Here is a 25,659-nt window from a genome sequence, read left to right on the forward strand (position 1 = left end):
GAGAAAAGGAGAAAGAACGAGCGAGGGGAGAGAACGAAAGAACAAGAGAAAGAACGGGAGAAAGAGGGAGAATAAGAGTTAAAAGAGAAAGTAAAGAGGGAACGAACGAGGGAGAGAGAATAAGAGAGAGAACGAGAAAGAAAGAGCGAGAATGAGAGAACCAGAGAACGAGAGTAAAAGAACCAGAGAAAGAATGAATAAGTGAGAGAGAGAACGAGGGGGAGAACGAGAAAGAGAACGAGAGGAAAAACAAGAAAACAAGAGAGCGAATGAGGAAGAGAGAACGAACGAGAGACAATGAGAGAACGTGGGAGAGAATGAGGGAGAACGACAGAGGAGAGAGAACGAGAAAGGAGAAAGAGGAGAGAGTGGGAACGAGGGAGAGAGAACGAGAAAAAGAACAAGAAAGAGGGAGCAAGAGAACGAATGAGAGAACGAACGAACAAGAGAAAGAACGGGAGAAACAGAGAGAGAATAAGAGAAAAAAGATAAAGTAGGAGAGCGAACGAACGAGGGAGAGAGAACAAGAGAGAACAAGAAAGAGAGCGAGATTGAGAGAACAAGAGAGTAAAAGAACCAGAGAGAGAATGAATAAGTGAGAGAACGAGGGGGAGAACGAGAGAGAGAGAGAGAACCAATGAGAGAGAAAAGTATAAGAGAATGAGGGAGCGAAAACAAGAAAGAGAGAATGAGAGCGAATGAGTGAGAGAACAAGAGAGAAAATAGGAGAACGAGAGAGGATGAAAGAACTGGAGAAAACAAACGAAAGAGAGGGAGAACGAGAGAGAGGAAAAAACGAGAGAATGATAAACAAATAATAAAGAGAACAAGTTAGAGAGAGAGCAAGGGAGCAAACGAACGAGTGCGAGAGAGAGAACAAACACAAGAGAACAAGAATGAGAGGAAAAAACAAGAGAGCAAATGAGGGATAGAGAACAAATGAGAGAGAACGTGGGAGAGAATGAGAGAGAACGACAGAGGAGAGAACAAGAAAGGAGAAAGAAGGAGAGAGTTTGAACGAGGGAGAGAGAGCGAGAAAGAACAAGAGAACAAGAGAGAGAATGAGAAAATGAGAGAACAATAACAAGAGAAAGAAAGAGAACGAGAGAATGAAAGAACAGAGAAAGGAGAGAGAACGAGAGATAAAGAGAGTAAGAACGAGAGCGAGAGAAAACCGAGAAAGAACGAGGGATAGAACGAGAGAGAAAGAATGAGAAAAAGGGAGAGAGAACAAAAGAGAACGAGAGAAAGAATGACGGAGAGAGAGAACGAGAGAGAGAGAACAAGGAACAGAAAAAACAAACAAGAGTGAGAGAACAAGAGAGCAAGCAAGCTGGAGTGAGAGTATGATAAAGGATAAGCAAACTAGAGACAGAGCGAGAGAGGGAACTAGAGAGGAAGAACGAACGAGAGAATAAAAGAAAGAGAATGAGAGAGAACGATTGAGAAAGAACAAGAGAATAAGAGCAAAAGAATGAGATGAAAAGCGAGAGAGCTAAGGCAGACAAAACGAGAGAGCGAGAACAAGAAAGAGAGAGAGTGAGAACGAGAGAGGGAGAGAAAGAAGGAATGAGAGAACATAAGAGAACAAGAGTGAAAGAATGAGAGAACTAGAGAGAGAATAAAAGAGGGAGAACAAGGGCCAGAGAGAAAACCAGAAAAAAAGAATGAGAACGAACAAGTGAGAGAGAGAGAGAGAGAGAGAACAAGAGAGAGAGAGAGAGCACAAGAGAATGAGTGAAAAAACAAGAAAGACGAGGGTGAGAGAGAACGAGAGAGAATGAACGAGAGATAGAGAAAATAACGAGAACAAGAGACAAAAAAACAAGAGAGCGAGACAACGAACTAAAAACGAGAGAGGGAAAAAGAGAATGAGAGAATAAGAGAACAAGAGAAAGAGAACGAGAACGAGAGAATGACAATGGGAGAAAGAATAAGAGAAAACAAGTGAGAACAACAAAAATGAGAGAGAGAACAAGAGATGGACCACAAGAGAGAGAACCAGAAAGAGAGAACGAACAGGAGAGGAGAGAGATAGAGAATGAACGAGAGAGAAAACAACTAAGAGAAAGTGAAAGAACAAATGAGAGAATGAAAGAGCGCGAGAGAGAGAACGACTGAGAACGATAGTGAGAACAATAGGAAGAACGAGAGAGAGAGAGAGAGAGAGAACGAGGGAGATAGAGAACCAGAGAGGGAGTGAACAAGAACCAGAGAGATAAAACAAACCAGCGAGAGAGAACGAGGGGGAGAGAGAACAAGAGAGAATGGAGAGTGAGAGAGAACTAGCGAGAGTAAGAGAATGAGAAAGGACAAGCAAACGAGAGAGAGACCGAGCGAGAGAAAGAGAACGATAGAACGAGAATAAGAGAGCGAAAGAATGAGATGGAAACAAGAGACAGAACGAGAGAGAAATAGAATGAAAGAGAGAACGAGGAAGAACACGAGAGAGATAACCAGAGAAAGAGAACGAGACTGAGACTGAGAGGGAGAGAGAGAGAGATAGCGAGAGAGAACGAGAGAACGACAAAGAGAGAGAACAAGAATGAGGGAGAAAAAACGAGAGGGAACAAGAGAATAAGAACGAGGAGAGAAGAGAGCAAAAGAATGAGATGGAAAACTAGAAAGAACCTGAGATAAAGCAAGAGAGGGAAAAAGAGAGAGACAATAAGCGAGGGAAAGAAAATGAGTGAGGGAGAGAGAACAAAAGAACAAGAAAGAAAGAAAAATGAGAGAAAATGAACAATAAAGAAAGAACACGCGAGAGAATGAGAAAACGAGAGAGAGAAAAAGAGACCACGATCAGGAGAAAACAAGAGAGAAAATGAATGAGAGGGAAAATAAGAGACTGAGAGAGAGTGAACAAGAGAAAGAATAAGGGAGCGAGAGAAAGAAAATGAGAGAGAGAGAGAGAGAGAGAGAGAGACAACGAGAGAGAACAAGAGAATGAACGAGTGGGAGAAAACAAGAGAATGAGAAAGAAAGAACGAGGGGGAAAATAAGAGGGAGAATGAGAACGAGAGAGAATGCGAGAACAAGAAAGAGAGAGAGAACAAGAGAGAGTGAGATAACGAGAGAGAGAGAACAAGCGAGCAAAAGATTTAGAGAACGAGAGAGATGGAAAACGACAGAGAAAAAGAACTGGAGAGAGAACCTGAGAGAGAACAAACTAAAGACAACAAGAGTGAGAAAATGAACGAGAGAAAGAGGGAAAAAGAGCAAGAGAGACAATGAGAGAGAACGAGGGAGAGAATGAGGGACACAACGAGAGAGAATGACAACGAGAGAGAGAAAGAACAAGAGAAAGAGAGAACAAAAGAGAAAGAACGAGTGAGAGACGGGGAGAATGAGGGACAGAATGAAAACGAGAGAAAAAGAGAATGAGAGAGAGAAAGAGAGCGAGAGAGGGAGAATAAGAGAACAAGTGAGACAAAATAAAAACGAGAGAATGAGAGAGAGAACAAGAAAGATGGAGCCCAATAGAGAGAACGAACAGGAGAGAAGGAGAGACAGAATGAGAAAGAGAACGAACAAGAGAGAAAGAACGAGTGAGAGCACGAGACAGAAAAGAAGAGGGAGAGAACAAGAAAGAATGACAACGAGAGAAAAAACGAGAGGGAACAAACGAGCGAGAAAAGAGAGAAAATGAGTGAGAGAACGAAAATGAGAGATAGAACCAGAAAGCTGGAGCACGAGAGAGTGAGAGAACCAAAGAGATAACGAGAGAGAGAAAGAACGATAGAGAATGATGAGAGAGAGAACGAGCTAGTTAGACAGAACAAGAGTGAGAGAATGAGAGAGAAAACGAGAAAGATGGAGCACTAGAGAGAGAGAGAACAAATGAGAATGAACAAAGGAGAGAACGAGAGAGAAAAAGAATGAGCAAATGAGAACGAACAAGAGAGAGAACGACAGAATGAGAGATAAGAGAAAGAGAAAGAACAAGAGAGTGAGAAAGGGAACGAGAGAACAAAAGAATGAGAAAGAGAGAACATGAGAGAGAGAACACCAGGGAGAGGGAACGAGACTGAGAGAATGAGACTCTTGAGAGAGAGAATGAGAACAAGAGATAACCAGAACGAGGAAGAGAGTGGGAACGAGAGAGAACAAGCGGGAGAGAAAGATGAAATGGAAAACAAGAAAAAGAGACAAGAGGAAGAACGAGAGCGAGAGAAAGACGGAGAGAGAGAACCAGAGAGAGAGAGAACAAGAAGAGAGAAAATGAACGAGAGTGATACAGAACACAAACGAGAGAGAACGGGAAAGAGATGGAGCACGAGAGAGAGAACAAATGAGAAAAAAGAGCGAGAGAAAGAACGAAAGAGAATGAGGGAGAGAGAACGAGAGTGAATGACGAGCGAGAACAAGAGGGAACGAGAGAGAGAACGATAGAAAGAGAGAACAGAGAGAGCACAAGAGAGAGAACAAATGAGAAAGAGACTGAACAATTGAGAGAATGAACGAGAGAAAATGAACAAATGAGCGAACGAACAAGAGAGACCAGAGAAAGAACGAGAACAAAAGAATGAGATGGAATGAGAAAGAGAACAAACGAGAGAAAGAGTGAGAACATGAAAGAGAGATCCAGAGAGAGAGAATGAGAGAGAGAAAACGAGAGGGAGAGCGAGAGAACCAGAGAGAGAGAACAAGAACCAGAGAGCAAAAACGAACTAGAGAGAGAGAGAGAATGAGAATGGGAGATGACAAGAACAAGGGAAAGAATGAGAACGAGAGTGAGAGAGATCGAGAGAGAGAAAGAATGAGAGAATAAGAGCGAAAGAATGAGATTGAAAATGAGAAAGAGACCAGAGAGACGGAACGAGAGGAAGAATGAGCGAGAAAACCAAAGAACGAACGAGAGAGCGCGAGGGAGAGCTAACAAGAACCAGAGAGAGAACACGAACAAGAGAGAGAATAAGAGCAAAAGAATGAGATGGAAAACGAGTAAGAGAGAACAAGTAAGAGAATGAAAATGAGCAAGAGAACGAGAGAGATAATGTGAGAGAGAAAGAGAGAGAGAGAACGAGTGAGAAGGATAGAGAGAAAGAGAGAGCAATTGAGGATGTGAGAGAAAGAATGAGCGTGAACAAGAGTGCGAAAGAATGAGATGGAAACCGAGAAAGAGAGAGAGACAATGAAAGAGAGCGAATAAGAGAGAATAGGGGGAGAGAGAGTGACGAGAGAAAACAAGAGTGAAAATATGAGAACGAGCGAGAGAACGAAAGAATGAGGGAGAACGAGAGAACAAAACAAGAGGGAGAATGAGAGAGGGGAAAAGAGAGAACGAGAGAGAAAAATGGAGAGAATAAAAGTGAACAAGAGGGAGTGGGAGAAGATGAGAGAACAAGAGCGAGAGAATGACAATGAGAGAGAATGAAAGAGAATGACCGAGTGAGAGAACAAAAGACAACAAGGAAGAAAACGAGAAAGAGAACGAGAGGGAGAATTAGACAGAGAATAAGAGAGAACAACAGAATGACGAGAGAAAGAAGAGAGAACTGGCAAGAGTGAGACAGAAAAAGAGAGAACGAGAGAGAAAGAAGAACAAGAAAGATGTAGCATGAGAAAGAACAAACAGGAGAGAATGAGAGAGAGAACCAATGAGAGAGAATTAACAAATGAGAATGAGAAAACGAATGAACAAGAGAGAGAAAATGAGAACCAAAGAGAGAGAGGGAGAGAATGAGAGACAAAAGAAAGAGAAAGAATGAGAGAGTGAGAGAACAAAAGAATGAGACAGATTGAGAACCAGAGAGAGAGAGAGAGAACAAGAACCAGAGATAGCAAGGGAGAGAGTGAGAATGAGAGGGAGAGTGAGAGAGATTAAGAGCGAAAGAATGAGATGGAAAACGAGAAAAAGTGACCGGAGAGACAGAGAGAGAACAAGAGGAAGAATGGGAGAGGAAGAATGAGAGCGAGAACAAGCGAGAGAACAAAAGAACAAGGGAGAGAGGAGAGAAAATGAACGAGAGTGAGAAAAAGAGAGAATGAGAAAACCAGAGAAAACGAGAGAATGAGAGTGAACGAATGAGAAAGAATGAACAAATGAGAACGAAAGAGAACGAATGAGAGCGAGAGATGAGACAGAACAAGTGAGAGAGAAAACGAAAACGAGAGCGTTTGAGAGAGAACGTGAGAGAGGGAATCAGAAAGAGAGAACGAGACGGAGAGAGAGAATGAGTGGGAGAGAAAGAACGAGAACAAGAAAGAGGGCGGGGGAGAGGAGAGAAAATGAGCGAGAGTGAGATAACGAGAGAAAGAAAACAAGAGGGAAAACGAGAGAGAACGAGAGAAAGAGAGACAGAGAGGGAGAAAGAAAGAGCGAGTGAAAGAGAGCGAGAATGTGAGAGAGAACAAAAGAAAGAACGAGAGAGAACGAAAGAGAGAGAGAGAACCAGAGAGAGAAAACGAATGAGAGAGAGAGATAACCAGAACAAGGGAGAGAATGAGAATGAGAGTGAGAACGAGAGAGTGTGTGTGAGAGAGAGAGAAAGAATAAGAGAACGAAAGAATGAGATGGAAAACGAGAGAGACGAGACAGAACAAGAAGAGGAATAAGAGAGATATAACGAGGGAAGAGAGAGAGAGAACCAGAGAGATAATGAGAACGAATGAAGGAGAGAGAAAGAGAACAAAAATGTGAGGGAGAACACAAGAGAGATAAAGGGGCAGAGAGAACGAGAGAGAGAGAGAGAGAGAAAGTGTGATGATGAGAGAATGAGAGAGAGAAAGAAAGAGAGAGAGAAGGAGAACAAGAGAATAAGATGGAAAACGAGAAAGAAAATGAAAATGTGCGAGAGATGAGAAAGAGATAATGTGAGAGAGAAAGTGAGAACGAGAGAGAGAACCAAAGAGAGCAATAGAGGATGAGAGAGAGAACGAGAGCGCGAGAGAACGAACGAAAAAACAAAAGAGCGAAAGAATGAGAGCAAACCTGAGGGAAAAAGACCATGAGAGAGAACGAGGGAGAGAGAGAATGAAAGAGTGAAAGAACAAGAGAGAGAATGAGAACGAAAGAATGAGAGGGAGAATGAGAAAGAGAGAACAAAAACAAGAGAGAAGAAGAAAGAGAATGAGAGAAAAAATGAGAGAATGGGAGGGAGAGGGAGAGAACGAGAGAAAACAAAAGTGAAGACAAACTAGAGAAAACAAATGAGAGAGAGAGAGAATGAGAGATGGAAAAAGAGAGAACGAGAGAACAAGAATGAGAAAATAGAGAGATAACGAGAGAAAAAATTAAAGAGAAAGAGAACGAGAGAATAAGAAAGAACGAGAGAGAATGGGAGCGAGAGAAGGAAAATGAGAGAGCGAGAGAATGGAAACGAGAGAGAGAATGAAAGAGAATGAACTAGTGAGTTAGAGAGCGAATAAAAGACGAGACAAAGAAAAATGACCAGAACAAGAGAGAACGAGGGAGAGAAAAGAGAGAGAGCATGAAGCAACTACACATAGAATTATAAAAGAAGAGACACCCCAAACAACCCAATGGAGGGAGAATTACATTGGGAATTACAGCGACATTAAGAGTTGCACTCACTATACCTGACACCAAAAAGTACAAGGAGGACCCTTTTGGGGCTTTTAAAGCTAAGTCCAGAACAAACCCATCAACAGAGGGAAACATCAGCAAACGAGGTAAAAAAAACACCAAAGTCTCAAAGTTGTCTCCTGGAATGTGGCTGGTCTACAGAAAACCCTAAAACAAGTGTCAGCAAAAAATAAATTGCTAGAGGGGGACATCTGTGCCTTCAAGAAACCTGGGCTATTGAACCGGTACACTTGGAAGGGTATGCAGGTTTCCACCAACCTGCAACAAAACTCAATCGTTATGGAAGACCATCAGGTGGGATCTCGACCTATGTTAAGCATGAAAAACAACTAACTGTCAGGAATATAGACACCAACTCAAATATGTTACAAGCACTATTATTAGAAGGAAATAGCGGGAAGGAAAACATTGTTTCTTTGCTTATAATTAATGTATATTTAAATACATCAGCCCAATGGAAACTAAAGGCTACACAACAGATGATTACAACAATGCAGGAAATTCTATGCACACATCGGTCGTCGGCCCGAAAGGAACAACCTAACTAGAGCCGAAAGAATTTTTAATAACTTTTTACTAGATTACGAACTTATTTCAGTTGAGTATTTACACAAAAGGTCAGAATTAAACATTCAAATGAGAACTGCATTTAAGAACAGCTCCACAATTGATTAAATATTTCTATCTGACCAGCTAGTCTCTAAAATTGAGGACTTTGAAATGAAGATAGACGACACAAGCGATCACTCATTACTCCTGGTAGAGCTCAATGTCACTATCAAAGAACAAGGAAAAATTGCAACTGTCTCCAAATCAACGGGCGCCGAAGAACATGTCCTGGCTAGAAGAATAAAATGGAACACCAATCCGGTGACGGCCCTAAAACATTGGAAAGAAAAACAAGAACACATAGGGAACAATCCCGGAGTAACACCAAATAGGGAAAATTGACCTGAAAACATGCCTGAAGAAAGCTGAGCCCAAGCCTAAGGAGAAGACCATTTCACAGTCCATGGTCAATAACAAAAAGTTGGTGTAAACAACTCGAAATTTAACAAGGGCAAAAAGAGCATATAAGATAGTCGGCTCTAAAAATACACGGGATAAGTACAAAGAAATACATAAAGAACAGAGACACCTGCTCTGGACAATCAAGCAAAATAGGCTTCACGAAGAGTGGATCAAAATCCACGAATTAACTAAACCTCACAAACCACGACAACACTGACAATACATAGCAGAGCTAGACAATAATAGAGTAGCTCGGAACAACGCCGTCCATGCCGACGCATGGCTGAGACACGTAGAAACAACATACGTAGACAAGGAAGAAAGCATTAACTCGTTCCATGCTGATGACAGAACCGCTCCGTCATCAGCCGCGGTGGCGCTGTGCTGATGACGGAGCGGTTCCGTCATGGCCCGGCCGCCACGCCTGCGCGGCGCGTTCTATTGAGCGGGGCGGGCCATGACGGAACCGCTCCGTCATGAGCACAGCTCAACCGCGGCTGGTGACGGAGCGGTTCCGTCACCAGCATGCGCCCGCCGCGCGGCCCCCCGCCCCCTTAGCGCTGCGGCGGAATAGCCGCCGCAGCGAAGGGGTTAAATTCGCAAGCGCTACGGTGTATACAGAGACCACAAACCTAAACAAAGAGGCGGAACCCACAAATTCCACAAACACAGCTATTCTTATAGACCAGGGCGTGACAGCTGTCTAAAAAGTGATTAAAAAGATGAGGAAAGATGGGGCATTAGGACCCAACGGTCTCCCAGCTGCAATGTTCAGGGAAGATCCAAATTATTGGGTGATAGTTCTATCCGGCCTATACACCGAATGCCGTTTACAGGGCAAAGTGCTAGACTGGTGTCGCGGGTCAATCCTACAGCCCATATTTAAGAAGGGCGACAACACACAACCAAACAACTATAGACTAATTGCGCTGCTGGACATCGAAGGAAAAGTCTACGCAAACACCTTGCTGACAGAATTAACCAGATGGGTTGAAGACCATGAAATCCTCCCTTTCTACCAAACAGGCTTTCGCAAAGGCTGCTCGACTATTGACAACATTATGGCAATATCTTATTTAGGTCAGCAAGCCAATAGCAGGGAAAATAAACCAGTCTATGCTTGCTTCATAGATTATTCAGCAGTGTTTGACGGAGTGCCGCGTGAAAAGCTTTGGTCCAAATTGCACAACTGGCAAATTCCTTCTGGGCTACTTCATGCAATTATTTCATTATATAGTAATACTTTGATCAGAGTTACACTGGCAAACAACATCACAACAAAAAAGTGTTTTACAAATAGGGGCTTAAAACAGGGATGCGTACTTGCCCCAACAAGTTTTATTTATACACTGCGGATCTGAGCATGGTCATACAAAGCGCAAACCTAACAGTCCCGAAAATAGGTGTCAGCAAAATTCAAATCTTACAATATGCCGATCACCTTGTTGTGATGGATCATATGAAAATAGGCTTACTAAAGGCCCTCAGTGCTCTAGATTCCTATAATCTGTGCAATGAATTAAAGATGAATACAGAAAAGACCAGAGTTCTTATCTTTGGTAATTGTGAAAGAAAAACATTTCTAAAATGGCACCTGGGAAAGGAGAGAATAACTGTATCAAAGTTCTACAACTACCTTGGGTGCTGGTTGAGCGACTCAGGAAAAGCCAATATGCACTTACATAAAATGGAATCGAAGGCTGAATCAACAATATACGCTTTGTGCAAACTACAGGAAAAAATGCAGAGCCCCACAACCTTACCAATCAGAAACGTAGTACAAGCAAAAGTAAGGACAGTTGCGGGATACGCCCAGCAGGCCTTCCCAGGCAAAATGAGTACTATGATGGATAAAGCACAGTGTCGGGCGTATAAACGTATTTTTAAATGACCAAAATACACACGCAATAGCGGGATCCGCCTGGAATTTGGCCTGGTGCAGCAGAGCAAAGAATGCCTAGGCGCACATGCAAAATACTATTATTCTGTACTTAAAGCGCCGGACGGGAGCTTGAAGAGCAGGTTAACAACCATCTATGATGGCCCAATCAATCCATGGCAGGCTTATTTGCAGGAAGCCGTGGAAGTTTTAGGCATGGCAATTCAAAATTGGAGCCAGGGAGGCCTAACCTATCTGATTATCAAAAACGCAATAAACAAACAGTGCTATCGATTTGTCAAGAGAAATCGATTTAACAAATCTGGAAAAAGGAAGAGGCCAACCTGGGGTGATAACAACCTACAAGGAATACAAACTCCAGCCCTATATTGATCAAGCGCTTGGGAGAAAGGCCCTAAAAAACATCCAGTGGGCCAGACTTGTACCTCTCCCTATAAAATAGCTAAAGCCGAGTTGAAAAACCTTGGAAAACCAGAATCGATGCAGAATATGTGATTTTAAAACAGAATCGCTGCTACATTTGTTATGCTGTTGCACAGGGCTCTTACAATCCCGGCTGAAACTACTAAAACCCATATGGCTACACAAAGGTGTTCGAACAACAAAAGAGGCAATCACAGCTATAATTGATTGCACATTAACAACTGATCTGGCCAGAATAGGGAGATACATGCAGGAAGTCCGCTCAATACTGGACAAAGCTAAGGAAACAGAAAATTGCATAAAAATACATTCGATCTGTACAAAAGAAGTGATAACTCAGCGATGATGTTTTTTAAATTAATTAATGATCTTACTTTTATACTGTTTTATGTTTGGTTACAGAAAGACCAGAGTTATGTTATGTTATTTGCGATTTTTATAGCGCTAAATCACCGCCAGGTCTCTTAGCGCTTGAACAAGATAGACTGTTCACTGCGTGGGTGGTACACATAACTGGAGGAGTTTATTCAGTGTTTAAAGCTTCTTTAAAAAGATCAGTTTTAAGTAGTTGCCGGAAATTGAGCAGGTTAGATTCTCTACGCAGGAGAACAGGTAACCTATTCCAGAGTTGCGGAACAAGAACTGAAAAGGCTCTACCACCTTTGGAGGAAAGTTTATATCTCTATTAAATTTTAAAGTGTACTATATTGCAAATGGTTTTAAGTAACTGTGCAATAAATACATTTTTTGACTTTGAGAGCATGAGCGAGAATGTGAGAACGAGAGAGGGAGAAAATGAGATAGAGAACGAGACAGAACAAGAGAGAATGAGAGAGAGATAACAAGAGAGTGAAAGAATGAGAACGAGAGAGAGATAGAAAAGGAGAAAGAGAAAAAGAACCTGAGAATGAACTAAAGACGAGAGAGAAAACAAACGAGAGAGAGGGGAAAAAGAGAGCGACAATGAGAGAGAGAGAGAACGAGAGAGAATGACAACGAGAGAAAGAACAAGTGAGAGAGAACAAGAGAGAACAAGGTAGAAAACGAGAGAGAAAAAGGGGGAACCAGAGAACCAGAACAAAAACGAGAGATAGAGAATGAGAGAACGAGAAGGAGATGGAGCACGATAGAGAGAACCAGAAAGAGAGGAGAGAGAGAGAGAGAACGAACAGGATAAAACGAGAGAGAGAGAGAGAATGAACGAGAGAGAATGAGCGAGAGAGTGAGAGAGAATGAACGAACGAGAGAGAACTTGAGAGAGAACACACACTTGTATCCTGATCACAAAACCATACACTGAGTAAGAGGCCAGGGGCTGCTCTGAGCATGATAGAAGCAGATACAAAGGGTGACGGAGATATGAGGAAAGTAACTAAAAAGATCGGTCTGCCATTGTGCATGTGCTCTGAGGTGTCTCAGTGAAAGCTTGTGAACAAGATGGTATCTTATCCTTGCTTCACACCATGGACCACACGTAGTTGAGGGACATGATAGTGCAGGAGGAAATTGTTCCAGAGGGAATTTTGCATATACCCTTCTAATAACAGACAACTAGCTCTCCAGGCTTGCTAACCGAGACATAATAGCACCTGAGTACTCTATAAACTTCTGGCTGTGGTTGTAAGTCAACACTGGAGATGCAATGTGCCCAACCACTGCCTGAAAAGCAAAAGGACTGCTGGTAAATTGTCAATGTGAGACACTCGTACATGTTCTTACCTGCAAACCCCCATACAAGCATATGTATTAACTGTTTGAATGAACCACTACTCGCTCCACGCTAAATGCTGGCTTGGGTTGCCTATCCAAAATGCTGGCAACGCTGTGTTCAATGTAATAAAAGACAGAATCCCAACGCAAACCGGTCCATTGGGTCACATAAGGTGAGCTACCTTCAAATCCTGTGCTACCTGTCCTCATAGTCATTCCTTAAGATCACTGGGTTAGCCATATTACTGTTGATGTAAAAGTTATTTGTCAATCGTGTCATTGCCATTCCGAGTTTTAAAAAAAAACAGGATATAATTTACTGTGTTAAGTCGTTCATCATTTTCTTTATTCTTTGAAACCGCCAATGTGCTAACAGACTTGTCTTTATTTTAGGGAGACTTCAGACACAAATCCTCGTTTGTTATCTGAGAAGCAGAGTGGAACTTGCAAGCCAATATATATCAACGGGAGACATCTTCACCAGGAACTCAAAATGAGCCGGAAACACTGAAAAAGGGCTTGGAAGTATAGAAGTGAATTTGGAATCATTTCCATAATATCTCATTTGCCAAAGTAGACATTACAGCATCCTTGTCCTCTCAGGTACACTGAGAGTGATGACTTAGGAGCAATGTCAATTCCAAATCAGCCCACACCTGGAATTTTGGGTGTCAGCATTATATGAAACTCAAAAGTGCTCGTCCGAGTATTGCTTCAGACATGTGGCTAAGGTTTATTACCAGGGCACCTTTAGCACTTACTTTGTTTTGAAATGTATCCATCCATGAAAGATTACGTGTGTGATTACTTCATCTTTGGAACACTGTTTTCAATTTGGTTTCTGAGCACGAAGGCAAAAAGCTGGCCAGCGGGCAAATTTTCTTCACGAGCAAAGACCTGCAGAGAGGTGGCAAACGCATTAAATCCATCAGTATTAAAATGACTGTTCTCTGGGGTCGGATGAAAGATCGAAATATGTGGATATATACTAAGTCACTTTGTGTATTCAAAACCTGCTTCAAGTCTCTCATACATGCCCATCAATATTTTCTGATTCTACAATTCTGTTTCTACATTTTTGCAAAGGTATATTTTGATAACTTCAGAGGGCAAATTTCTATTTAAATGTAAATATCTTGTATATTTTTTTAAAGTTATTTGTAGAAGAATACACAGCTGTAGCTGTGTATGTGTGTTTGGGGTGGGACGAGACATCAGTATTATTGCCACTATAGTTGTTGCAGAGAGATTTTACGAAACAGCTGTAATAGGTCTTTCATGGCTGCAAACATATTGCTTGCTCCCTTCGCCTCCAAAGGTCCTTTCAAACGTCAGGTTTAAAATAGTTTTTATAGTTTAATTTTTTTCTGTTTGCTTTTTACAACATTATTTTGTTTTCCCCGCTGCAATGCAGTCCTCCATCCGTAGGCCGTGAGGCTCATGTCAGAAGACAACTGAATTACTTACCTAAATAGTGCCGTAATATGGATACTTTACAAAGTATACTTATTTCACCTTAAGATAAAGGCCTAAGTAAATTAGGGGAACAGGGGTTTTGTATATTAAGACTGTGTAGTGGCACAGTCGATCTGTACTACTTGTCTTTGAACCAATCCTAAACATGGCTGGTGAGCAAGACAAACAGCAGTCGACTCCAGCATACAAAGTTAGAACTTTGGTGGGAAAATGATAGTCTTTGACCTTCTAATTCTATGTGGTGTATTTTCAACTTAGATAGGAAGCTTCAGACAGTACTATCGCTAGTAAAAGAGGTTCCTATAAAAATACCATAAATAGACGACGCTTTAATTCAGCCTACTACATACTTCTGATCAAGTTCAGGCCCCACAAGGCCACTCCACAGAGCTTTGTGACATAGCTGTGGTAGACTTGTCAGAATCTGTGCATGAAGGTCAACAAATGGGGAGCAGGTTAGCTAGTGAAAAGAAGGGAACAAAGAGTGTGTCATCGTTAGGCTTTGAATGTAGACATTTCTTTTTTATTACCTCATAGACATCACAGTTATGTCCTTCTTTTCTTGCTTCGAGGCAATGAGAAGTCAGAGTTACGGCTCAGCATTCGTTTTCCCTTTTCTACATGACCATTCATTTATTTCACAGACTGAGTTCAAGATAAATTAATGAACAATTTAATTTCAAATGTTATAGTATTGGTTTTGCTCATATTGTAGAAGGACTGTCCAGAACACAATCTAGTGGTAGAGGAAAGATGGCTGGCGTATCAAAAACAGATGACGGTATAACATTTTTAAAAAGTGTTTAAAGCCATTAGACATGAAAAAAGAAACCAAAAGGCTGAGGAACAGATGAGACTCACCTTTGACAGCAAAAGAAGGTACTGACAAATGAAAGTAAGGCATCTTGCCGGTGCTTTATGACTACCACCAACTAAACTTCGTGGTGTGGCAGACCACCTCTGCTGCCTGGCACCACGAAAAATATAAAACTAAGGGACTTGAAGATGCAATGCTGAAAAAAATCAGCAGTACTAGCTGTGTGGGTTCAGGGTAAATATATTATGGTCTGACTGAACTTCTTTACGCTTTCTAGCTGCAGAGTTTCTTGGGACTAGTCACATGAACCCACCTATTCAAATCACTCAGACTTTGGCTTTTTGCTAAAGCTTGGCAGTGAAATGGAGTGTCCCTGATCGGATTTTAATGAATTCCAGATCATGGGGGCTAGCACAGAAAAAGAGCATCCACCTCAAGTTAGAGAGACTACATTTAGGCCCTCACATCAGAGCCTGATCTTTACTACCAAGTCCCAGTCTTGCAGGTAACTCATAATCTTAACGGCGAAGACGCTAGACATTTAAAAGTATTCCGTAAAAGCTTGAAACGTACTCTGAAAAAGGGAACCAATTGAGTGTTACCTATGCTTTCGATATATGGTCCTTTCTGCCTACACGTTAAGGCCAAATAGCTACATTCTGCGAATTCTGGAGTCTTGTAACTGAGTTTTAAGGACTCAAAGTAGACCATCTTTTAGTAGTTCAAAGAAAAGTCGCATTTCTGAAAATCCCTCTGTTTTTCTGGGCCAGTAGGGAAGAGATGGATCTAAATTTGCTCAGTCGATAAAAGCATTTTTTAACTAAGCATGAACTTTATGTCTGAGTCATGCCTCGGCATTAAACAAGACTGCAAAGTTCTTGAATTAGTCTACCAGCCATCAGGTGAGGCCAAAGAAGATAGATGGATTAAGGGAAAGCAGTGAAGGACTACGCTTGGTACCAAAAATGGGGACTCTTTGGTACTATTGAGTTGAAGGTTCGAGTTTCTCCAGGTTAAAAGGAGAAAACCTTAGGTAAATGAGTATTGCCGTCATAAAAATGTAACAGTACCTGACATCCCGATAAAAGTTTGAAGACTGAAACAAAATATATCTCGAACAGGAAGGGCGATCACATGGAACTCTGTGGTAATTCCGCAGTCTGGTCTGCAATTCTCAGATAGGAACCAAGATTTGCAAAAACCAGCAGGCTGCATCCTCATTTGGGAAGCACACAGTGTCAAGCCAAAAGCCCAGTAAAGCAGTTTTATTCAAATGCCTTGGAATAAAACTGTAAAAAATGGGGGGGGATAGGATGGATTAGGCTACTAACCTTATAATTGCTAGTTCACAGTTTTTGCCGAGATTTGCTAAAACACAGGCAGGGGGTTTTGGTACAGAAACTATTGTGATCAGATATAGAAAGATTATGCTTTTTGAGGAAGAATCATAAGGCCTTCCTTCAGAGGTTTGGGGCATGTCTTTCCTAGGTGAATATATTAACAAGAGAGTGAATAAAATGAGCAAAAGGAGAATAGTGTGGTTTCCAGAAAGAAAGTTTAGCAAGATCTTGCAGTCAATTAGGAATCCATGTTGGACAAGAACATTCATATCTTCCTTACGCACCTCACTGAGACAAACTGCCTCTGGCTTATGAGCGTGTATATCTCTGATAATGGAGGACAGATTTACAGGAGCAATCCATTTAGCAGTCACGAGCAGTGTTCTCCATATTTTATTTTGGCAATGAAAATATGAGTAGTCTTGTCACAAAATGAGGGGTCGTATTGGCGGAACAACACTTTACCTAGGAGGTGAGAGGCAGCCAACATCAAGGGCTTAATGGTTTCCAATGGTTTGAAAGAACAAGCTCAGTAAGAATTAGAGTTGAGGTAAGAAATGTTGCAGATGCTTTCCGTCTCCGAAATAGTGAAGTGTAGATTTACAGAATACCATACACTCACGAGCCAACGCAAAACTAAGGAGCACAGACGTAAATGCACTAAAAAATGGATGGCAGGGTGCTACCAAACCGCAACCAGCAAGCACATATCAGTAAACTTTGTAAAAACCTGAATTCGGCCCGACCGCCTCGATTGTCCATACTTTTTTTGTCAGGTAGATGGTTCACATTGTCACCAACAAAAATTAAGATCAGATTTATCTTCAGTGTACAAAACCTTACCTAGTAGCATTTATATCTCTTGAACTTATTCCCTTTTCCCTCTTTTACTTATAGATTTAATATAGTTAAACATTGTTCTTGTTAATAACAAGGGATATCATTCGGTGTGAGTAAAACTTAAAATATATTGTATGTAAATGTACCAGCCTGTTGACATTAGTAATACAACTGCCTTTTTCCCCTTGGGATGGCTGGTAAGAATAAGGCAGTGTTTTACAAAATCACCATAAAAAGACTATAACATTTTAACTGGTTGTTGGTAGTTTGCAGGAACAACATAGCCGTGTATCTTGTGCAGCCGTGAACAAAAGGGGAGACAATTAAAAGTACAAGTGGATAAAATACACTATTTCATTGAATCTTACATTCTACCTGGCTGAATTCTCCAGATATATCCATGTGCCATACTAAGAAAAAAAAGAGCTTGGTGCTGATGTTCCAATATAGATTCAAACCAGACAGCTGACTGGTCACAAGAAATACAGTACACACCTAGTAAGGTAAATTCCAACTAGCAACCGAAGTTGTGGATTTTGAAAATGGACTACTATACTACCACCACTTCGGGGCAGGGCTTTAATACACCTACCCATGCTTTCACAAGCATCTAGTCCAACATGTCATGTTTGTAGAAGGTATTTTTCTTTACCTTAATGGACTTTTACCCTTTATTCCCTGCCTGAACTTCCTGATGCAAGCACTAACACGGAGTTCAAGGCTACTACCTCCACCACTCAAGTAACTACAGATGAAAACATACAAGCCAAAATCTCTTCGATGCAAAGAATGGTCCTTTCCGTTTTGGCCAAGCAGTCTGGGAGTAACAGAAATATTCTGAGGTGGTTAAACTGTATTTATGTATAATAACTAGATTTCAGATACATTTTCTTCTGTATTTTGTCTTAACATTTCATGAACTCGGTCTTTGATTGCAAGTGTTATTTTCAGTAAAGTATAATGTTTTAACATTGGCCTTTGAGTGTTTTTTAAAAAACAAAAAGAAAAAAGCTTGGCCCACTGCTACATGTAGATGAACATATTGAAAATGATGAAATCTTAGTGACAGTACTGTTGAAACAATGGACAATAAGACAAAATGTGTCACACATGGTGAAACTAAAGGGACTTCTCTCTCCCCACATATAACCACACAGACTCCCAGCTGGTTAGGGGTAAACAGAGTACAATGAGTAAGGAAACCTAACATCTTTGCTAGTAAACTACCGAAGCCCTCACCCACCCTGAGGTGAATGCTTCATGACAGGACCCCTCTTCACATCAAAACCATGGGTCTGTGTCGGTGTTGGCTACCTTCGTAGAGGGGAGCTGTTGATGTTTTTTTCCAGTTTCAAAGGAGAGGAGATCTAGGAAAATGGATGTGGGTGTCAGAATGTAAGAAAAAAATCTGAAATGTGCAGGGGAAAAAAACCAATGGAAGCAAGTCACCTCAGAGTGGGAGAGGGTTTCCGTCCTTTATAAGCAAATATATTAGGTTTCTCTACTCATTGTACTTTACCCTTACCTAGCTGGAACTATTCATTGTAGTTACGTATTTGTTAGGAAATACTCCGTAGGCTCCAATTCCTCCTTGCCCCCCTCTTTTTGATTTCATCCTCTGTCCACACGTAAGTGGAGTGTAGATACAGGTTAGAGAACACAACTCCTAACTCAAAGGGCACCTAGTAATGTCAATAAATCAATATCCAGTAAAATAATTGCTTTAATATGAAAAAGTATTTCATTTATAAATCTACACATTCAAAGAAATAATAACATTCATAAACAACAACACAATTCCCTTGAGGTCGGGGCTCTAGTGTTTATCTGGCAAATCCCGGATCCATCCTCTTCCTTGCAGTGTGGTCGGGGTTATTCTTCATTCACTGGTGCCCACATCCAGGGAATGCTCCTTAATGGGCCTTACTCAAGAATCCCATTTGACCTTTTAGGAAATAGCCAAAAGGGCCTATGGTGATGCAGCACCTTCAGCAGCAACTCCTCAGGGGCCCACCAGGCCCATTTCTACTCGTATCCGCTCCAGCAGCACAGAAGCATTCAGCATTTTAGCGGGTGCCCCAACAGTGGAAACTTAAAAAGCTCTGGTCCTGTTCGGAGGAGTCAGACTGCTTGTGGTACACAAGGCAGTACCCGGCAGGTACAGGCTCTCTCTCAAATGGCACTGCCGACCTCAAAAACGATCGGAGGTGCTCCCAGCTTCCTTCGGTACAGTAAGTTCAGTTTTCCCCACACGGGGGACGGGGTTGATCTTAGTCTCCTACGCGGAGCCTAGTGTTGGAGTGAAGTCCTCCTGGCATCCCCAGGGGAAGGTCTCGATGCACAATTTCGATCCACAGGTTGCAGCCTCAATTTTCCCAGGTGATTGCCCAAAGTTGGCAAAACTCCGCATTGTCAGCTCTTCCTGACAAACAAAGTTGCCTATCTACTTGCTGGCAAGGCATAGACAGCTCCTGTGCTGTCACAGATACCATGGCGGTCCCTCCTGGCATGCTGGGTCACCACTAAGGCTCACACAAGTCTTGGTGCTTTGTCAGCTTAGTCACTTCTACCCACCCATCCCTGGCATAAGAGGTCACCACATGAGGTGGTACTGCTGTTGCGCTCCCTGCACAACACTTTAATGCTTGGCTCAGTCCACAGCAGCCCTCTCCAGGCATACAGAGGTCACCAAATCACTCCTGCACACGTGCAACAACCCGATCGGTGCACAGCCATCTTCTCACACTTTGCACCTGGAGACCTCTTGGTAGGGCTCCCAAAGAAACACGCTCCCTCCAACGCTGCCCTCTTTCTTACAGGGCTCACTGTCTTGGCTAACAGGCTGTTGCTCCATGCAAGGTGGTCTTGGTTTCCCTGGGTGATGTCCCCTTATCCAGCAGGAAGACTAGCGGGCCTGGACCCCCTCCCCCCAGCCCCCCCCCCCAGTCCTGGTTACAAGCAGAAGTCTTGCAGAGCTTCCCTTTCTCACGCAGCCCGCCTGGCTGCTTGGCAGATGGCAAATTTTGAGGTCTCATCCTCCCCTTCTTATAGTCCATTTCCAGACACCAAATGCTGTTTAGGATCTGGGTCTTTGAAGTTTTATGTCGGGGTTCTGCTTCTTTTGAAGTGTACTCTTTTCTCTCCTTCCTCTTGATAGTCCCTCTGTCACAGCAGGAGAGATTCCGAAGCTGGTAGTCCCACAACACATGCCATGGGGGTGGCTAGAGTTCACACCTGAATGTCAGCCAGATATGTGCATCAAAAGGTTAATTCCGGGCTCCCGCTCCTACTCTTTAGGATTCCCTTATCAGGCCTGTCTCCTTCCTGAGCTGTGTACCGGCCCCTTTCTTCTGATCTATCACTGAATCAAAGAGCACATTTTTGAAGTGTACGAGGTGAGTCTATCTCCCTTCCTCCAGTGTGAACCACCCAGCTCACAGCAATGCAGCAATTCACAATCTATCTGGGGAGAATTCCTCTACTCCTCATGCCTTAATCAAGCAGTCCTGGACTTTCCAAACTGGAACCCAGGGTCTTCCATGTAATGTACCATTGCAGGCACACTTGCACTCAGTACTGGAAAGTATGTGTGCCGTGTATGTGCACTGTCACCTCCATGAATTGTCAACCCCAACGTGCATACATCCAGCACACACAATCACTCTGTGCGCATTGATCAGTACCGAATCCTTTCTGTATTGTGCCATGGTGTGTTATTTGCAAACACACACTCGCCACTTCAACCTTAATGTTTTGTACTTCTTAGAAGCGTACACACACCCAGTACATGCTTTCATTGTACATGCACTGCATAGCGCGACATCTCTCATGAAATGTATTCCTTGCAAGCATACATACATTAAGTAGATGCACAGCAATGCTCTATCACTGCACTGTATCCTTCCAAAGACACATAGTTCCAGTGCAGTCACACCACTCCTGTGCTGCAAAGCACTCTACATCCATCTGTTGTAGGGCAAGGGTGAGTTAAGCACACAAGAGCGGAACTTTAAACTGACACAGAATAAAAAAGGACGTGTTCACTCCTACTGATCACTACACGGTATGCTGCCACCACCACGCTTGTGCTGCTTAACTCATGGTGAATGCAGTAGCCTTTCTCTACGATGAGGGTTGCACCTTGGGCAACCCTCCCGTTCCAATAAGACCTCAATATGTGAGCCAGGCCTATGTCATGGTGTAGAGGCATGATTTGTGTTTGCCACTGACAATAAAAATCAGCATTCGGGATCCTGACACCAGTACGGTTGGGCACTCATGGCAGGAGTACACGTCTTCTATCATGCAGAGGACTTTTCCTCTCCCAACACCTTGTCAACTCTCATCAGCAAAGGTCTGTGACAGACCCACAGCAGGTATGTTTCGACTCCAAGTCGTGCGAGCCAATCCCATGACAGATACTTGTCCCGGGGCAAGTCTTGCTGTAAGTCGAAAGCAAAGGCAGCTAAGTGGGATTTTTTCCAGCCCCACCACTCTCTGCCTGAGACGTTGTGAGGATATCAGGGTGGCTCTAAGTTCCGCCCCCCCCGCCAGGCTTATTCTGCAGCTGATCCAGATACATGTCAAATTTCCTGGACCATCAGCAACATTACAAGGGATTGATGCTTATCAAGAGGCCATGTTGCTTAACTTCTGCTTCCTTTGGCTCCTTCTGGTGTTTTTGTGCCACAAGGATCTTTGGAGGCCTCAGTCTGGTTACTGGCAGTGGATCGGTTTGTGATGCAATGAGTGCCTCCTCAATGAACCTCGGGTTCCACACCACCTTTCATGATAACTGCTACCCCAGCTCCAAAATCCACACTGGTTCCTTCGACATAGATGCCAGTTCTGACAGCACTGAAACCAGACGAGGGCACTGTTCCAATAGTTGTGTCCGACTCTGAGCCAAATTCTTCCCGGCCGGGTATAATCTGCACCAACATATCCAGTCCCCATAAAATCTGATTCTGACATGGCAATGCTTCTGTCACGGTGCCCTCCCGATCCCCCTCACGCCCCCCCATCCCCCATCCCCTGTCATCATGGACAGCCTGGCCCTGCAGTGGGACAAAGTCAGCTTTTTGTTATAATGATACTCACATGACATGGTCACTGAGGTCTTGCCAGCAGCCCCTGTGAATTTCAGGCCTTCCGGGTTTGTACCATCCTGGATGATCAGGATGTGGCCAAATATGTAATCCATTTTAGAATGGACACTATTGACTATATGAGCAGAGCAGTTGGAATTGGCATGGTGCACAGCATCACTTGTGGATTAGATCCCTAGGCTTCTCTGGAGAAGAGCAGTCATCACTTATGGACATGCCTTTTGACGGATGTCACCTTTTTTGCATAAAGGATGATTCAGCCTTAGAACGCTCTTAAGAGAGCCGGGGCATAGCATGTTCCTTGGGCCTTATGCTAGACAATTTCCTCAGCAGTTTTTGCACTTTCAGGAATACCCTCAGTTTTGTCATCTCTAGAACACCGGCACCCTTGCTGAAGGACGAATTCAAGATGCTCACCATTGTGTAGGTTCTGTCTGCCCTGGATCTGGGTGACTAGATGTGTGCTTTGGATCTGCAGGATGCCTAATTTCAAATGCCCATCCTGCAATCCCACAGACGCAATTTGCGGATCATACTAGGCCAGGAGTATTTTCAATTTGCCATGCTTCCCTTTGGCCTCACCATTGCCCCTCAATTGTTCACAAGTAATAGCAGCAATCGCAGCACACCTTCGGAGTTTAGGGATTCCAATTTCTTCTACCTTGATGATTGTCTGTTAAAGAGGGTTTCGCCACATTCCACCTTCAGAAGATGGCTAACCTCCTGGCATCGCTGGGTTTCGCTACTAACTTGTTGAGGTCACGCGAGTATAGCTTGGCTGCCAGTAATGGCGGACGCGTCAGCTAGTTGCTCCATGCCGGGCTAATTTAATCATGCGTTTTTCCCGACAGACCAGGTCCATCACTACCAGTTGTGTAAGGCCTGGTCCCAGTGGCGGCCGGGAGTGATGCGGGAGACCTCTGGGGAGTTGCAGGACAGCTGAAACCCCAGAAGACTAAGTGGTGTGATCCGGACCAGGTCGCATCCAAATGGCGGCCGCGGCCTCCTGAGCTCTGGGGCTGGGACGGCTCCGGGAGTCGGAGGAAGGCTGGGGCTGCTCGCTGCTGTGGGGTCCTGGAGTGGTTTGCCTCCGCGGTGGGGGTCGCATATCGCGGATACACTGTGGATGCGGGACCCTGCCATTGTGAGCGCCTGCTCGGATGGGCCTGGTGGCTGACCTGCTGTGGCTAGAGGGTGGCATCTCATACTCTCTCTGGCCCAAACTGGAGGTGGCTGCGGCCCAGGAGGTGCGGTGAGTGGGGACGCCCACGCTTCTGGAAATACTCAGGCCTAATTTGAGGTCTGGCAGGAGTTGTGACACTGTAGCCTGACATTGGGAATCCCCGGAGTAGATGATTGGCATGGTCCCAGGGCCCTACAGCTGGTCTGGGATGACCTGAGGGAGGCGCACCACACCCCTGTGTGCCCAGACTAAGAGAACTAGCAGTGAAGGGTAGAGCCTAAAGTCTAGGTGGCCGTTAAAGCGGGACATACTCGGGGCCTAGCTTGGCACAGTTGAGAAGTGTGAGCGGGGGTTTCCTCTTGGAGTGACTTGGCCTGACCTCTTCTGGCACCACTCCCTCCATATATGTATTGGCGCACACCTGAAACCGCACGATACAGGGTGGGGGATCCCCCGGCAATAGCCCCTGGTGGAGTACTAGGGCAAGTGGGACAGGAATACTGTCAGTACCAGCCTGGACTGCTGCTGGGCTGCCCAGAGAGATAACCGTGCTCTGTGAAGTGGCCCTGTAGGGGTCAACCCTTGGGACTACCAATCCCTGAGGCTGAACCTGTGGTGACCCAGTCCCTGGCCCATGACTAGGGGATTGCGTTGCCCACCATATTACTGAGAATCAGGTGTACAAACGCAGCCCTAGCACTGCCTGCACATCCTTAACTTCTAGCCCTGAAGTTGCCTCCACCCGGGGCAGTTTCGGAAGCGATATCTCCATCTCCCTACCCGGTCTTCCCCAAGACAAGGCTAAAGCAAAAACAACAGGGGCGACACAAGATCAAGACAAAATTGAGCAATCGACCAGGGAGGTTCCAGTTCAGCTACAGTTGACCAAAATATTGGAAGCTATCGCCGATACTAAAGCGACATTGCACCAGGACATTGGCACTGTGTCAGTGGGGCTGGGGCTTCTCCAGGCAGAACATCAGAAGTTGTCAGAGAGGGTTAAAACTGCAGAGTCCTCAATTGCAGACCTGCACCCTACACAACAAGCACTATCGCGCCCAGATGCGGAGCTCTCTGACAGGGTCCGCGCATTGGAACATAGGGCTGAAGACTCTGAAAGCCGCAATCGGAAAAACAATATCAGAGTGGTAGGCTTACCTGAAGGGTCGGAAGGCGGAGACATGGTGGCCTTCCTCGAAGCCTGCCTTTGCTCAGTCGTTGCACTGGAGGGTTTGTCATCATTTTACACCCTTGAGAGGGCTCATTGTGTACCGCCATGCCCGCCTATGCCAGGGCGCACCTCCCCTCCCAGGGCCATACTGCTGCAGAAGGCTAGGACCGAAGGCCTGTTTGTTATGGACAATTATAATGCCTCCATATTCCCAGACTATACCATTGGAGTTAAACAGCGGCGCGCATCCTTTCTTGAGGTCAAGAAAGCCCTGCGTGAGGAAGGTCTGCAATACTACTTGATGTTCCCCGCCCATCTTCGTATCGCGTGGGATGGGAAGACACATTTTTGTGACGACATCAAGATGGCACGGGAGTGGCTGGAGGCCTATACATTATCTGGAGGGACGCCACCTGTGGCAGAAGCTACAGTGGAGAAGAGATCCAGTAGGAGACCCAAAAGCAGCTCGCCAAAGAAGCCTAGTCTGTCACAAACCGAGAAGGAGAGGGAAGCGGCAATCCAGGCCGTGGCGGAGATTATGCAGACTGCGGGAACTGCTTCATTGGTTGGCTCTAACTTGAGGAAGGGGACCGGGGGCCTGGACTCTGACTCCTCCTTCGAGGACAGTGTCATTCTCCCAATAGTGACCCCGGGAACGGTGGATGATATCATTTGAATGAACAAAATGCACAAACACTGCGTAGGCCTCTCCTTGGGCTGAGTTGAGCTTCGAGAGATAGCCCTGTGTTCTGTCTGTGTTTTGTATTAGGTTGGGCTGGCATGACCTGAGTGAGACTTTGCTTCTTTAGAGTCTGGCTTCCCTCCCCTAGTAGGACCAACCCCTTGCAGAGTTCAGATCATTTCACCGAGACTTGTGCTTTATCTACAGTTTGGGCATATAGTCATTGCCAGGCTGCTCTGGAATCAGGCAGTTGTTGATTGCGGGTGTTTTATTTATTGTTTGGTTTATCACATATGTAGGGTGGTAAAGTCTTTACTGCTGGGGAGTGGGGTGGAAGGGGGAGCTGAATGAAGATGTCTCACCAAGACACCTACACATAATCTATTGATTTTTTTTTACATCAAATATAAAGGGGATGGGCTCAGCGGTGAAGAGGCATAATGTGCACA

The 25,659-nt window shown here is 44.0% G+C and overlaps 1 protein-coding gene across 1 annotated transcript in view; it reads left to right on the plus strand.

Annotated features, from left to right (window-relative positions):
• The window catches only part of JAM3 (junctional adhesion molecule 3), a 260,666-nt gene extending 242,631 nt beyond the window's left edge, over positions 1 to 18,035 (plus strand). Inside the window, exon 9 of the mRNA XM_086956940.1 lies at positions 12,987 to 18,035. Within this exon, the coding sequence (XP_086813066.1) occupies positions 12,987 to 13,022 (36 nt within the window). The 3' untranslated portion in view covers positions 13,023 to 18,035. The remainder of the gene's footprint in view (positions 1 to 12,986) is intronic.
• The last annotated feature ends 7,624 nt before the right edge of the window (positions 18,036 to 25,659 follow it).

This window comes from Lissotriton vulgaris, chromosome 2_1 (genome assembly GCF_964263255.1).
Source record: "Lissotriton vulgaris chromosome 2_1, aLisVul1.2, whole genome shotgun sequence".
Classification (NCBI taxonomy): domain Eukaryota; kingdom Metazoa; phylum Chordata; class Amphibia; order Caudata; family Salamandridae; genus Lissotriton; species Lissotriton vulgaris.